We start from the raw sequence: 14,577 nt of genomic DNA on the forward strand, positions 1-14,577 counted from the left end.
TATCCAATAAATTCAATAAATCAAATCCTCTTGCGCTTAAAAAGCAATCTTTTCTTATTGGGTCACAATTACCTTTTCTTTTCTTTTTATTTTTACTTATTCTTTCTGATCTGATACCCGAGTTATCACAAATCAAGAAAGTTCCCTTTTATTTTTATCGTTTATCAAACAATCTTATTCTTAACCTTATTGATCTAAAAAGATCTGGTGGTCACTACTCAAAGACAATTTACTCTAAAGAACTGTTAAACGTTCAATCAAGTTACCTAAACTCAAGTCATTCAAGACTTCAAACCTCAATTTAAACAAATCTACATCACTTTAACACAAGCCAAGTCCCAAGTACTAACAAGTTACATTACAATTCGTTCCTTATCAAGACTTTTGGTACGAGTTACTGAAGATGACTCATGAAGTAGACAACAATGGACTTTCATCATGACTCACAAAATATTGAAAGATATACAGTCAAGTTTTTTTTAGTACCACGCCAGTTAGAAAATGAACTTTTGCGTAACAACCTATTTGAAAACGGAGTATCAACTCTTTTGCTTGAAAACCAAAAACAACATAAAATTATAAAAACCAAAAACATATAAATACCCTTATATCTTATCCCTATTTTTACTTCACTTCACTACACTTTACTTTTGAATTTTATATTCTTTTTATATTTTCTTTATTTTATAAAACAATAAATCCATCAAGCGTTCAATTGAAACCCTTTGGTCTGTGTTCTATTCTAAATACTGAAGTCCCTTGAAGTCAATAATCTTCATTGTAAACCTATTCCTAAACCTCAAGAGTTTAACCTATTCTAACAAGTTTGATCTACTATTAACAAGATCTGGTGGTCACTATCGACAAAACTTACATACTTAAAAACCTAAACCCGCAAACAAGCAATATATTAAAGAAAATTACACTGTAAATAATTCACTTTGTTGTAACACGCGAAACACGAAAAAGGAAAACCCTATGGTTATAGGAGAGATGCTATCTCAATAGCAAACGATGCTATGCTAATAGCAAAGGAATTCAAAGACAACAAAAAAAAGAAGAAAACAAAAGAAAAACCAAAAACAGCATAAAAGTATGGAAAGCAAAAAAACATATACAGTAGGTCACAAAACTGCTGCAAGGAATTGCAAAATTCAGGTTTTACAGCTGGTTGTCCATGGGTACTGCACCAAACTATCTCAAACCTTGACTGTTTGTACCTCAATAGAAAGTGCATTTATTCGTCGATTATCGGATATGGGCAATGGTTATTGGTGGAATTTGAGATCGCTAAAGGTAGTATTATGAACATCCGACATTTTTTACTTGTTCATATATGTTTTAAATGACGAATTTTAATACGACCCAACCGGTTGCTATCATAATTTTTCACATTCTTGACATGATTAGAATGATGCCAGTATATAAAAGCGCTTACAATTCCTTTATTTTAAATTTTATATTCCCTTACTTAAATTATTTCTCTTTTTTACCCTATCGTCAATCGCATGCCTAAACGGCTGTCAGAGGAGAAAATAAACGATTACAAACAGGCATTAACCGCATCCACATCAATGTATGATATTTCTAAGGAGCCTGGATTACATTAATCAACTGTTAGTAGATACTCTAGACGGCTGTTTTCAAGTAGGACAGTAAACACAGGTGGTAGACCTACAGTAGTCTCCAAAGTGACGAAGCGGTTAATCAAAAGAAAAGTTATGGAATGGGTTCTAAAGGCTTCTAAAGAGGTGTACCGGGAGCTGGTTGGATTTGGCTATGATATCTCATACCAGTCAGAAATTAACGTACTGAAATCAATGGAGTTCCATTTTCTGATAGAAAAAAAGAAGCCATTTCAGACAAAAACGCATACGTAGCATCAGTTAGAACGGGTCAAGGAGCATCAGGATTAGGCAATGAGTGACTGACAGCAAACAGTGTACTTTAATGAGACCAAGCTCAGCGTATAGGGCTTTGATGATGCTGATCACTATTGGAAACGGCCAAGTGACCTTCTTCAACATCATGACCTGGATTTTGCAATCAATCACGGAGCTAGCAAAATGATGCCCTGGGGTTGTATAATCTCTGAAGGATCAGGATATGCTTGCTAAATTTACGATGGAAACTTGAACTCGGGTGTTTACCAGCATATTTTGAACACTACGCTTCGTGATACTATGAAGTACTACAATTTCGACTGGTCCAATATTTACTTCCAGCATGATAACGACCCGAAGCACAAGGCAAAATCTACAATTGCTTGGTTAAATAATCACAAAGTGCGCTACATTAGCGATTGGCCAGCTCAGAGTCCGGACTTAAATTCAATCGAGCACGTAGGACATCAATTGAAGTTGAAATTCAACTATTACGAATATAGAGCAAAGAACATGGATGTGTTTTGGGAACGAGTTGATGAAATATGAAATGACTTCCATAAAGATCTTTGCCAAGGACATGTAGATAACATTCCGGAAAGAACTCAAGAGATTATTAATAGAAAAGTAGGACCAACTAAATATTAATAAATAAGTTCATTCCGTTCAAATTTTCATTTTTTCAAATTTTCAAATTGCGCGCCTCATACTTCCTTCAATACTTATCCAATAGGGCATAAACTCTTTCAGATTTTTCAAGACATGTAGAAGATTTACTATGTGGGAACAGAGGCAGTTTGTGCCATTGTAACAGGATGTGCGCTACAAAAACCAAGAAAAATGGATTCCTTGCAGCAGTTTTGTGACCTACTGTAACTCGCGCCAACGTATTCCTGATCGAAGAGCAAGAATTTCGACGTGATATTGTTGGATATCAGCAAGTTGTCGTTCCACAACATTGACCAACGGTTGTAATTCTGGCACTTGTTCAGGAAATAAGATCGTTGTCTTTCTCAGACTGGCCAATTTCTTTTGTAGCAACGTTTCCGCCTGTTTGTAGGATGATGCTTGTTTTCTGGAAAACGATTGAGCGACCTTTTTTGTTGTAGCTTTCAATGTTTCCCATTTGTAACTAGCACTGAGTCCCTCGATAAATGAGGACACAGTGTTGGACAATGCATGTTTTAAAGCAGCACGGAAGCCTTTGTTGTCAGCCAAAAGTGGATTGGCACGCCAAAGACCCTTACCTATGGAGGGATGATCCGTAGTATCCGTTGGAGGTGGGTTGTACTCTAGTTGAATAGTCACCATAAAATGGTCGGTCCAAACTGGTTGGATGTAAGTGACATTGGCGGTGCGAGGTACAAAAGGTAGATCTTTAGACAGGAAGATAAAGTCAATACAAGAGGATTGTACGCCTCGACAAAAGGTGGGCTGAGCTGCCTGATCAGGAGGAGTCACGCCATCAACGAAATGGTCTTCAATATATTGTAGCCACTGTTTCGGAGCTTGACGGAGGTGGTGGGGTGATAAGTGTTGGCTGTAGGTGTAGTTAAAGTCTCCCATTAGGATATGGTTAACGGGTGTAGATGGTAGTAGAGCTGAAGGATAATTCAGTAGATCAGCGAGAAAACCATACCTTTCTTTGCGAGAAGCAGGAGCGTACAAAACAGAAACAGTAACTGGTGAAAATAGGTGAGATTTGTGTGAAATAGTCGTAGTAATGATACGGCCATACAAGCTCATAGTTGTATTTGAGAAAGTGATATGTGGTGAGAAGCTGATCAGTCCGCAGTGATGGGACCAAAGGCTCTCCGAAGCTTGAAATTGGTTATGAAAGATGTCTTGAATGGAAATATTCGAAGCATGAGTTTCTTGAAGAGCTAGAATGTCAAGAGAGTGAGTACGAATGTTGTCGTATTTACCCCATTAAATACTTATTATTCGTATGAGATTACTCAAATCTTATATAAAAAATAACAAGTACTGAATACATAATATTATATATTACATATTCTCTAAGACTCATTTACAATATTAACCATATACAATATTTATATTATTCAAGTTTAATACTAAAATTGACCTTGAACTCACTTCGGTCCCTGAATAATTTTATTTCCTATATAAAGGCGTAGTTTGATTAAATGGGTTCTCTCTCTCGTCTTGAAATCGAATAAAGAGGTTACATAGAGACTCATTCACTAGTTTTCAAGTACCATCTCCTTTTAATTCTCAAATTTTTATCTGCAAATATCTCAAATGTAACGAATGAAATGGTTACGAGTCGAGGAATCTGCAGTTTTGCGAAGACCACGGCAATTGAGAGTAGCCATTTTGAGAGATGGAATGAATGATGTATCAGGTGCGTGTGAATGAGTGTTGAGTAATGTGTTGTTGGGTATATTGGAGGAGACCGGAATAGGTTCCTCAGCGGTAGTATTATGATTATTATGGGATATAATCATAATAATGTCATTACTGTAAGTTGGGACAGCCGGAGCCGCGTTGAGAAGACAGTGCAGTCGACTCAACTGTGGCATCGCAACTGGGGTTAACGGTTTCGATATCATCTTCTTGCATTGGCTCAAATTGGTCTTCTTGTTCAACCGGTTGAACAGATGTAGTAGCTGGCTGAGCCTGTCTACGTGGATTCTTGAGGCAATCATTATGGTTCGTACGTAAATGTCCAATGAGACCACAATAACGGCAGACTTTGGTAGCAATGTCGAGAGGCGTACGGGGAGGAGCGTTGGTAGGAGTGATGTCGGTAGCAGGTAATTCTGCAGACTTTGAAGCAGCCTGAGACCGCGTGTTCCTACTGGGAGGAGTCCTAGGAGTCTTGGGACCGGAAGAAGGACCATCCGGAGAATTAGACACTAAGTCCAAAGCTGATTCGCTTGCCAAAACATTTTCCTCGGGTGTTGTCATATCAACAGAAGCGCGGGGTGGTGCGAGAGTTTCTTTAATTATAACAGGAGAAGGACTGATCGGAACAGAATTAGGTGTCTTCCTGGCCTTCTTATTGGGAACATCTGAGGACGGTGTGGCGTTCTTACGAGGACAGGAACGAGATTTGTGACCGTGAGCGTTACAGTTATAGCAAACAATGGCAGAAAGCTTAACTGGACAATCAACAAGTGCATGGTCTTCGCTGTGACAGTAGCGACAGTAGGGTGCCATTGAGGCGAAAGTAGCATAGACTAACACCCTATCAAAGGTGGTGTCCAGGTCGATGTCTGAAATTTCGTTATTATTGACACTTGGATAAGTCCAATCTAGTTTATGAGGCGGAAGAGGGCGAACATCAGTCGTACCTGGAGCATCGGTTGATTGAGAGGATGGTCTGGAAGGACGTTCTAAAATAGCATATCCTCTGCCCGAGAAGAGACCTGCTGATCCACTGATAATACCACTATCGAGAACGGTGCCGTAAGGCGCCAAGTTGGTAATCATATCAGCACGAAGTTGATCTAAGCCACCATTCTTGCGACCGTATTCACGAGGAAGGTTAGAAAAGGAAATCTGCAAAATGTCTGCATCAGGTGAAAGGGACGGATAACCGATAAGCTTAGTGGAGAGAGAGGGGATCACAATACCCGTAGAGCAGATTATCTGACGCATGGTGGGTGAGAGCAAAGCTTCGGCAAAAATCTTTTGTCCAAAGCGTTTGACTTTATCTTCAAAACTCCAAAGGTGCTCATTATCATTGCATGCCTTCTTGAGGTCCTGAAAGAATTGTTCTTTATTCTGCACTGAAGTAACGTCCAAAAAGGTAGTCTCTCTAACTGTACCTTTAAGAATTGGACGATCAATTCTGAGCACAGGGGATTTAATCGATGATGGCGATGAGGGATGAGATGTCGAAACATCAGAAATCATAGAAGTAGGAGGTGAAACAGACTGTGAGGTAGACTGCGCACCATAACTAGAGGTTTTAGTTGGACCTACTAGCAGTTGCGCCCATGAGCGTTTGGTTTGTAGAAAATTGGAATTGGCGCTGTCAGTTGCCTTATTAGGCACTAAATTTATTTTAGCGGAAAGAGCCATGGGCAGGATCTATTCTTATTCAAACTCATTTGTAAAGATTTAGTTTAGAATGATAAGACTGTTATCTTATTGACATGTCAAAACATGACAAATACATGAAAATGCTAGAGTACCACAGTTTCGACAAGTCTCAATTTTACCTCCAGTTAGTTAAGAATGTTGTAGAACAGTAACTGATTGTAGTTGACATTAATGAATATAAGTCTTAATACAAGATCATAATTAAAATAAGATAAAATATAAGTTTATTTAAATAAGATCATACAATCAATTCCAATTAAGCATATTCTTTTAGAATGTGTATTGTATTCATGAGAGTTCTTTGATAAGAAGAAGCATCAACTAAAATAACCAAATCCAATCCAATGTCAGGAATATTGCTAATCTTTCACATAATTGAAATAACGCGTAAAATAACGTTATTCAATTCAGTGAGGAATTCCCAGAATAAAAGATAACCTATGACAGACATACAAAAGAACAAATGAAAAGTTTTCATAATCATAATTATAGATAGCACTTGCTAAAGTACCTGAAAATTAGAAGAACGATAACAATAGAAGATATCAAGCCACTCACTCAATAAGATATAAATACCTGCCTTCAATTAGAATAATTTTTACTTTAAACTTAAACTGAAATAAAGATCAGTCTCAAAAAGTACCCAAACTGTTTCTTGATCTTTGTTTTTACATTTTCCTTTATTATTTAAACCATTATATAACACTGTCAACATTTTTCCGCTTAGTGGTTGCTGCACTAGAGGCTTCCTCACATTAATATACAGTTGTTGGAATAATTGTTCGAATGCATATGCTTGACACAGTTTGATCTTACTATATGTAGAAGTAATTCCATAACCCTAGCTTTTTATATTTTATATAGAACAGCTGTCGCTTTCTAATGAGATATTGTATGTAGCTCTATCATATCTGACTGCAGGGATACAAGGCAAAATGTATAAAATTACAAAACATCCGAACAATTATTCCAACAACTGTATAATGCAATTTAATACAGATTTTTGTACATAATTTTTCATTTTAGACTTATCGTACAACTTGTAAACTTTCAAGATCATCGAATATAGTATCGATCAATGACCATACACGCGTATTGTACCATGATTCCTTATAAACAGTTTTCAGATTTCCTGATTCATACAGTCTTACAAAAGAATGGATGGTGTGCTTGGCCCAATCCAAATCATGATTTTTATCAGTACTGTAATTAATTTCCCAATCCTGCGCTTTCAAGAGCTCAGCTCGTAGATCTTTAACATTTGTAAGATTGAATGTATTGATGTAAGTCACAAGTTTTCCTGGTATAGGGCTGATGAATTGAATAGGATTCTTTACCTTCATATCCTCGATCCCTGCTTCTGCAAACACACCTTCCTGCAAATAATTTTTGTCTTCCAAATCTAAAATCATGGAACAAGCTGGGTGGTCCACAAGACATTGCTTCCCAAATTCATACAAAGCGTCTTCAATGATTTTACCAGTCGAGAGTTTTCATTTCTTTTTTTCTTCAAGTTTATCAAAAGCTGCTTCAATTGATGGGTGTTGGCAAGGCACTGAATAAAATATTTTACGTTAGTGGTGTTTCATGAGTATAATAATTTTAATGTAATTACCTGCCGTGTGCACTGAGTAAGTGTTCGCCTAGTTCATCTAAATCTTCCTTGTAAACATTACAGCAAAGACAAGCATATTGCTCAGTAAAGGTTGCCTAAGAATTGGTTTAGTTAATCAATTGAAGCAGAATGTGTCAACTAAATGTACAAGTCTGTCTCTCTGGTTTTTTTATATGAATTTAACACTTAAAAAAATGTTATTAAATGATTAAAATGAAAGACGTACTTGGATAGTACTAACTGCTTCTTGATATATTGACTAATGTATGAGTCAGGTATCTTGATATCTAATATATTAAATTGTTTAGATTGCAATCTTGAGTAAAGGTATTAAAATTCTTACTTTCATATTCTATATAATGACGCTGATTTATCAGATTATTCCAAATTAAACGAGATAAAAAGTTATCCTTTTATTGTATGCAATCAGCAGTGATATATATATATATATTGTATCTTGTTAAACTAGGGTTTTGATTATTAGCATGAATTATTCTAAGTCAAGTTTTAGTGTAGTTGATCAATGGATTGATCAGACGCCTTAAGTTTGCTTTTTTCTCAAAATTTCTTTTACAAAGATGGCAGTTATAGAGAAGGTGAATATATTGAACGTTATTCATTGTAAGCTAGTGTAGTAGATTAATACGCGTTAAATGCACTTTGTTTTTCTCTTCTCAAAAAATAGTGAACGAACTTGATTTTGAAGTCAGACAAAAAAAAGCTGGGAAATTCTTGATACATGCAGGTTTACACGGCGAGCAAAAATTATGCAAGTAAAATTTATGATATTCATATGAATACGTTGAACACGCCCTTTTGGATTGCCCGTCGCAGCTCAAACACCAGATAAAATAAAATCAAGCCTTTAGTTTAAGACAATAGGTAATTAAGGTCCTGTTACAACAAACCTTGCGAGCCAAGCCGCTCTCATTATGGTTCTCATTGTGGCTCTCTGTTAGATTCGGAAAAACGTTTATAAGAAAAACTATATCAAAGTTAACAGGTCCAAATAAAAGATGACTTTGTTAATCTTTATAAAACGTTTATGTTTTATTTCATAAAAACACAATCGGGCAATAGAATATATTAATGAGCCGTTGGTCTATCCTTGTTTGAGCTTCAATTGAACATCGATTATACAACCGAATTCTATATCTTGACTATGAAATTTACACAAGTTTCCTTCAAAGCAAATTAGTATTAAATCATATCATTTGTAAAGCGATATCAGCGTTGAACACTTACACTGACCTCTGTTTTCAATCTAGATCACGAATCGAAAATAACTGACTTGTGCATAAGTCTCACTGCATACAACAAAAGTAACATTTAGCGCTTTGTTAATGTTTTTTCTATGTGATTAAATAAACGTATAGCAAATTAACGTACTTTGTCATTTTTAGATTCCTCAAAACTTCTTCATCAGTGAATGAAGCAAGCAAATGAAATTCAAACATTTGACCAATTGAGCTCCAAACAATTGACTATGTAGGCTTACAAAATTCACCATTTGGGATTCTAAAGTGTTGTATCAGGATTCTAAATGCCTTGTGCTTAAAATAAATCTTCTTGACTATAATATCAATCTCCAACGCTATATGGAGCGATTGACAAAAATAAACGTAGAAGGGGGGAAAGGCTAATTTTATTAATATACGACAAAACAAGATGATATAGAGCAGGCGAGTAACACTACGTGCTACTCCACCGAGCACCAAACATAGACGGGCAGTGTAATATATATAAGGAGTGGAAAGGGATCAGTTCTAGGATTTTAAAGAGAGGATATATGCAGTTCGGACAAGCAGATTCACCTTACCACAAAAGTGACCAATCGAGGCTCAAAAAATGGCCAATTGAAGTAACCGCTTTTTCTAAATTGCCCACTTTTTAGAAATAATTAAGAGCGGAAGGACAGTACCAAAAAAAATAAAAAAAAAAGCGTACCGTACCGTACCATACCATACCGTATTCTTTTTTTTTAATCATTAATGACGTAGTATATAATTTTTTTTAGATGTAACGTTATGTTCTGATTCTTCTAAATTGTTATTGTGTGAGAGAAAACATTTATTATTGCACAATTCATTTGACTTATCTTCAAAGGAATTGTGCTTGTTTCAAGATGAGCGTAACCTGTTAAAATGCTAGATTCATAGTAGGATGAAGAAAAAAGAATGATTAAAAAAAGCATACGGTATGGTACGGTATGGTACGCTTTTTATGTAATATGGATGATAGGAGGAAAAGATGCTACTAGGTTTAATTCACAGCGCTTAACCATATTTTAATTAACAGAATCATAGAATGCTTTAGTTCTCGTAACACTTCAGCTGATTTGTAGTCAAAGTTAGTAGATATTTATTCAATGAAAGGCTTAGAATGGAGTTCATTTAAAGCAATTTATAATTTGATGTTTGGAATGAAAGCAAAAGCCATAAAGATCACTAAATCGAACGTCATTACATGCATCACCAATTCTAAAAGATAATATCTCTTCTTTCATCAAACGATGGCGCTTCATTTTCCTTTCACTAAGGCCCAGAACTGTTCAATAGGATTTAGCTCAGGCGAGTAAGGGGTGAGATACATTACTCTATAACCTCTAGCCTCGATTTTTCGAGTCATCGGTTTCGATTTATGGATACTAGTATTATCCATCACTAAATAACTACCCTTTAAAGATTCATCCTTATCCATAATATCAAGGAGCTCATTGACAAATTTAATAAAAGAAGCAGTTATTATACCTTTTGGAGCTGGCTTTACATCAACTGCACTGATGTCATCCTCCTGAGTTCCTTCGTCGTCGTTAGTCTGAGTTACATCTCTTTTCTTTCCACTGTTACCCTTTCTCTTCTTTTTGACAACAGTCTCTCATTCAGGTTTAGGAGGGGGCTTTTTCAAAACGACATGAAGCACTGCAGACGAATGGATGGCTCCAATAACAGAGTGAGAAATTACTCTTGTTTTTGCAGTTTTAACCACAGCGCGAGTTCCAGCTGGCGATCTAGCCCAGTTATTTCTCATATTTATATGAAACCCGGCTTCATCGATAAACACGCAATTTTCTGTATAGTCCAGATCTTTATTCTTCCAATTCATAAACCACTCGTATCTTGTCTCCAAATTGTCAACAGAGTTCCTAACTTCGGCTTCAAAATGAGGCTTTTTGACGGTAATCTGCATAATATTCCTCAAATGATGATTAAGCTGCGACTTGGATGTAGAAAAGTCCTGGAATTGTTTAATTCTTAACATAGTCCTCATGTTTCGCAGTGAAAGTGCTCTTTGAGCCACTATTATTCTTTGATTTTTTATAGGGCATCTCTCCCGTCTTTTTACATGTTTTCCACCATCTTTCCGCAGTACGTGGGTTAATCAAGAGTTCTTTGGAAAATCTAGTGATATTTCCTTTCTCTTCAGGATTTTCAATCATTTTATCAATAAAACCCTCTCTTTGCTTGTTTGTATAAGTGTTGTAAACTGCTGATTTGGCAGACTTATCATCTAAAGTGTTTGTTTCTTTAGCCTCTTTCACTACAATATTCTTTTCGGCAGGTTTATTAGCTAAATAACTCTTGCGGCTAGTTATTGTTTCAAGTACAATATTTGGGTCTGTAATTTCTGTTCAGACACCTTCCATGGGATCATAAACTCTTTCACCATGCTTATCGAAAAGGTTGTCCATTCCATCTTCGAAATAAAAAGTATTTGTCATTGTAGAGATCTCAAAAGTTTGAAAAAAAAAAAAGGAACGACGATTTGCTTTTGCATTGTCCTTCGACAATTTCATTTTTCTGTGGCCGAGAGTTACTTTTTTTGTAACCGACAATATTCACCAGCCGGACTGTATAGTATTATTTTTATATTGAGAAAACAGTATTTTTAGATCAAAGGAACCCGTGTGAACACAAATTCCTTATCAGATGGAGCTTAGCTGTCAGTAGGGTGTGATTACGTTTTTCCATTTTCGTGATGTAAAAGTCCGATTCACGACTAAACTATTTATCCATATCTAAACTACAAGCCTTCCAACTCACAGCAAAAATGACACGAACCATAGCAAGGACATTCCGTTCTTATACCGCTTTTTAAGTTTATCATTTTTGTACAAAATAAAAAGGAGAATAGGATACGTACAATGCAAAATTTTTATGTTTGATATTGGGCCCTGGAAAGTACAGCAAAACCCCCGCTTAATTATTTTTTGAAACTAAATTTTTTTTTATAATTTTTCGATTTTGTCCCTCCTTCCTCCCACTGTTTACCAAAAAAATTTAAACATGTTCTTATCTCGCGCTTCTTCTGCTGCACTTAAGGCTTCTGCTTGGACCTCTGTTAGAGTAAATAATAACAAAAACTAAGCTGAAAGATACTCATATTGAACTAGGCCAACGCTATCCGTTCCATTACTACTGCTACTCCCAGCATTACACAAGCTTTCTCTGCTCAAAAGAACGACAATGTAGAAATTCATTTAAACAAAAAAAATTTTTGGTCTAAAGTTTTTTATTTAGGGTAACTACCTTGTCACCTTGATTCCTGGTGATGGCATTGGTCCCGAGATCTCACGTTCAGTCAAGGAAATCTTTGCTGCAGCCAAGACACCTATTGAATGGGAAGAAGTCGATGTCACACCCATCATTAAGGATGGTAAGACTGCTATCCCCGATAGCGCTATTGCCAGCGTTCGTAAGAGCACTGTTGCCCTCAAGGGTCCCTTGGCTACACCTATCGGTAAAGGCCACGTCTCTCTCAACTTGACCCTCCGTCGTACTTTCAACTTGTATGCTAACGTTCGTCCTTGCCGTTCTGTTGCTGGATACAAGACACCTTATGAAAATGTAGATACTGTCCTTATTCGTGAGAACACAGAAGGTGAATACTCTGGTATTGAACATGAAGTAAAGTGATAAAATATATATGTTTGTGGCATGTGGCTAATATATCCTAGGTCGTTGATGGTGTTGTTCAATCTATCAAATTGATCACCCGTGAAGCCTCTGAACGTGTTGCTCGTTATGCTTTCACTTATGCTGAATCCGTTGGCCGTGACCGTGTTACTGCTGTTCACAAGGCCAATATCATGTAAGTTATGATAGATAGTGTGTAGGATAGCAAAAAAAAAAAAAAAAGCTAAACTAATTGAATAGGAAATTGGCTGATGGTCTTTTCTTGGATGTTTGTAAGCAAGTTTCAAAGGAATTCCCCAACATCAAATTTGATGACGTTCTTTTGGACCGTGCTTGTCTCCACGTAAAATATTGCACACATGGAGAGAAAATAACAAGAGTACTAAAAAATTGATTCATAGATCACTTCCGATCCCTCTATTTATGAAGATACTGTCATGGTTATGCCCAACTTGTACGGTGATATCTTGTCTGATATGAGTGCTGGTTTGATTGGTGGTCTTGGTTTGACACCCTCTGGTAACATTGGTCGTGATGCTTCCATCTTTGAAGCTGTTCACGGTACTGCTCCTGATATTGCTGTAAGTACAACCAAAGATATGAGTATTTTTTGTTGACGAGTATGATAGGGTCAAGATAAGGCTAACCCCACAGCTTTATTATTATCCGGTATTATGATGTTGAAGCACATGCGTTTGTATGATCAAGCTGCCAACATTGAACAAGCTGTTTTCAAGACCCTTGCTGAAGGTAAAGCCTTGACTGGTGATTTGGGTGGTCGTGCTACCAACACTGAATACACCAAGGCTGTCATTGCTGTAAGTTATCTCTGTTTGTGTAATATAGAAACTAATTGATTTTTTTTAGAACTTGAACTAAAGAAAAATGAATGTAAAATTATTGATTATTTAAATAAATATTATTGAAAACACATGTCTTTTCCTTTCTAAAAATGAATAATCGATAGCATTTATTTAAAGTTTTGAAATGTTGATTTCCAATTTGTACTCGTTCATTGGACGTCCTTTAAAATAAAGACGGTGTCTCTTACTCTTTTGTCCATTATCGTATTCTTCATCTCCTGGATAAGCCAAGTATCCCGCATACTCTGAATTGTTGCTTGCTTTTGGTTGTGGTAAGATGGGTATGAGTTGATTATCGCCCGTACGAAAGATGTTCTTGCCTGCTTTATGCAGTTCCTTGAAATCCTGAATGAGTGACATCAAATAAAGCGAATACCACTGAGGTGGCATCATAATAATTTCCTTTTGTTGAAATTTAGCTAATGCTGCAAATAACGAATTAAATGAAAAGTACTTGGATGAATATATGTTTATATTTGTACCTTCTTCAGGTTTAAACCAATCAAATGAAAGCGTCTCTGTACCGTCAGCCATGACATGATTGAAATAATCTTCGTGTTCCTTTTCAGTCTTAAATTGATCCAAGATGGTTAAAAAGAAGTTAGTGTTGTATCTCTTTTTTTCTTTGACTGGCGTGATCCAATTTGCAAAAGGTAATAATTTCTCAACGGAAGGTGTCAAGTCAAGTTCGTCACACATCACTTGAAACTGTGAGGCATCTTGATGTACCCTGGATCTCCAGTGATGGATATCCCTTGGACATTTATCAGCCAATAATAGACCTGATTCTTCAAATGTTTCTCGAATAGCACATATCTTCTGCATAAGCAGTGATTGTTCACTATTGTTATTATTAACTCGTTCTTATTTACTGCATTAGTGGGCTTACCTTTTAAAGTGAGGCCATTCACTATCTGCTTTATCAATGATACCACCCGGATAAACGTGTGCATTTATAAAGCTACTGTTAGCATTTCTATAGTTGCGTATTAGCATGATTTCTTTTTTTATTTGTTACATTATTTACCTTTTTACCATAAGAATACGATAATTGCTGCCTTTATTATTTTTTAATAACTCAGTTGGAATAGGTGAAGCGATAATTAAACTAGCAGCAGAACGAATCATTGTATTTGCTATCTTATAATAAGTTGTATGCTTATTTATTAAACAATTAAAAAAAACTCACACGTTAGTAATTTTGAATTCATAAGTAAAAGAAGGGTGAA

At 36.2% G+C, this 14,577-nt stretch overlaps 6 protein-coding genes across 6 annotated transcripts; 1 reads left to right on the forward strand and 5 right to left on the reverse strand.

The window, feature by feature from the left end:
• Window positions 1–2,330: 2,330 nt before the first annotated feature.
• Window positions 2,331–3,629, reverse strand: RO3G_07138 (uncharacterized protein; the record flags this gene model as incomplete). The annotated part of the gene is made up of 3 exons (XM_067661728.1): window positions 2,331–2,520; window positions 2,661–2,705; window positions 2,755–3,629. 3 exons carry the CDS (start codon window positions 3,627–3,629, stop codon window positions 2,331–2,333), a joined length of 1,110 nt encoding a protein of 369 aa, XP_067517829.1.
• A 732-nt stretch (window positions 3,630–4,361) lies between these two features.
• RO3G_07139 (uncharacterized protein) lies at window positions 4,362–5,765 on the reverse strand (the record flags this gene model as incomplete). Its single annotated transcript, XM_067661729.1, has 1 exon — window positions 4,362–5,765. The coding sequence occupies one exon, from the start codon at window positions 5,763–5,765 to the stop codon at window positions 4,362–4,364; it is 1,404 nt and encodes a 467-aa protein (XP_067517830.1).
• A 1,420-nt stretch (window positions 5,766–7,185) lies between these two features.
• On the reverse strand, window positions 7,186–7,918 carry RO3G_07140 (uncharacterized protein; the record flags this gene model as incomplete). Its single annotated transcript, XM_067661730.1, has 6 exons — window positions 7,186–7,206; window positions 7,292–7,330; window positions 7,435–7,453; window positions 7,570–7,664; window positions 7,796–7,828; window positions 7,913–7,918. The coding sequence occupies 6 exons, from the start codon at window positions 7,916–7,918 to the stop codon at window positions 7,186–7,188; spliced, it is 213 nt and encodes a 70-aa protein (XP_067517831.1).
• A 2,171-nt stretch (window positions 7,919–10,089) lies between these two features.
• RO3G_07141 (uncharacterized protein) lies at window positions 10,090–11,290 on the reverse strand (the record flags this gene model as incomplete). Its single annotated transcript, XM_067661731.1, has 4 exons — window positions 10,090–10,443; window positions 10,534–10,868; window positions 10,915–11,109; window positions 11,236–11,290. The coding sequence occupies 4 exons, from the start codon at window positions 11,288–11,290 to the stop codon at window positions 10,090–10,092; spliced, it is 939 nt and encodes a 312-aa protein (XP_067517832.1).
• Window positions 11,291–11,855: 565 nt separating this feature from the next.
• RO3G_07142 (isocitrate dehydrogenase, NAD-dependent) lies at window positions 11,856–13,364 on the forward strand (the record flags this gene model as incomplete). Its single annotated transcript, XM_067661732.1, has 8 exons — window positions 11,856–11,915; window positions 11,963–12,037; window positions 12,090–12,476; window positions 12,527–12,660; window positions 12,726–12,828; window positions 12,887–13,066; window positions 13,115–13,303; window positions 13,353–13,364. The coding sequence occupies 8 exons, from the start codon at window positions 11,856–11,858 to the stop codon at window positions 13,362–13,364; spliced, it is 1,140 nt and encodes a 379-aa protein (XP_067517833.1).
• Window positions 13,365–13,673: 309 nt separating this feature from the next.
• Window positions 13,674–14,476, reverse strand: RO3G_07143 (uncharacterized protein; the record flags this gene model as incomplete). Its single annotated transcript, XM_067661733.1, has 4 exons — window positions 13,674–13,726; window positions 13,831–14,189; window positions 14,238–14,324; window positions 14,376–14,476. The coding sequence occupies 4 exons, from the start codon at window positions 14,474–14,476 to the stop codon at window positions 13,674–13,676; spliced, it is 600 nt and encodes a 199-aa protein (XP_067517834.1).
• Window positions 14,477–14,577: the final 101 nt, after the last annotated feature.

This window comes from Rhizopus delemar, genomic scaffold (genome assembly GCF_000149305.1).
Source record: "Rhizopus delemar RA 99-880 supercont3.5 genomic scaffold, whole genome shotgun sequence".
NCBI lineage: Eukaryota > Fungi > Mucoromycota > Mucoromycetes > Mucorales > Rhizopodaceae > Rhizopus > Rhizopus delemar.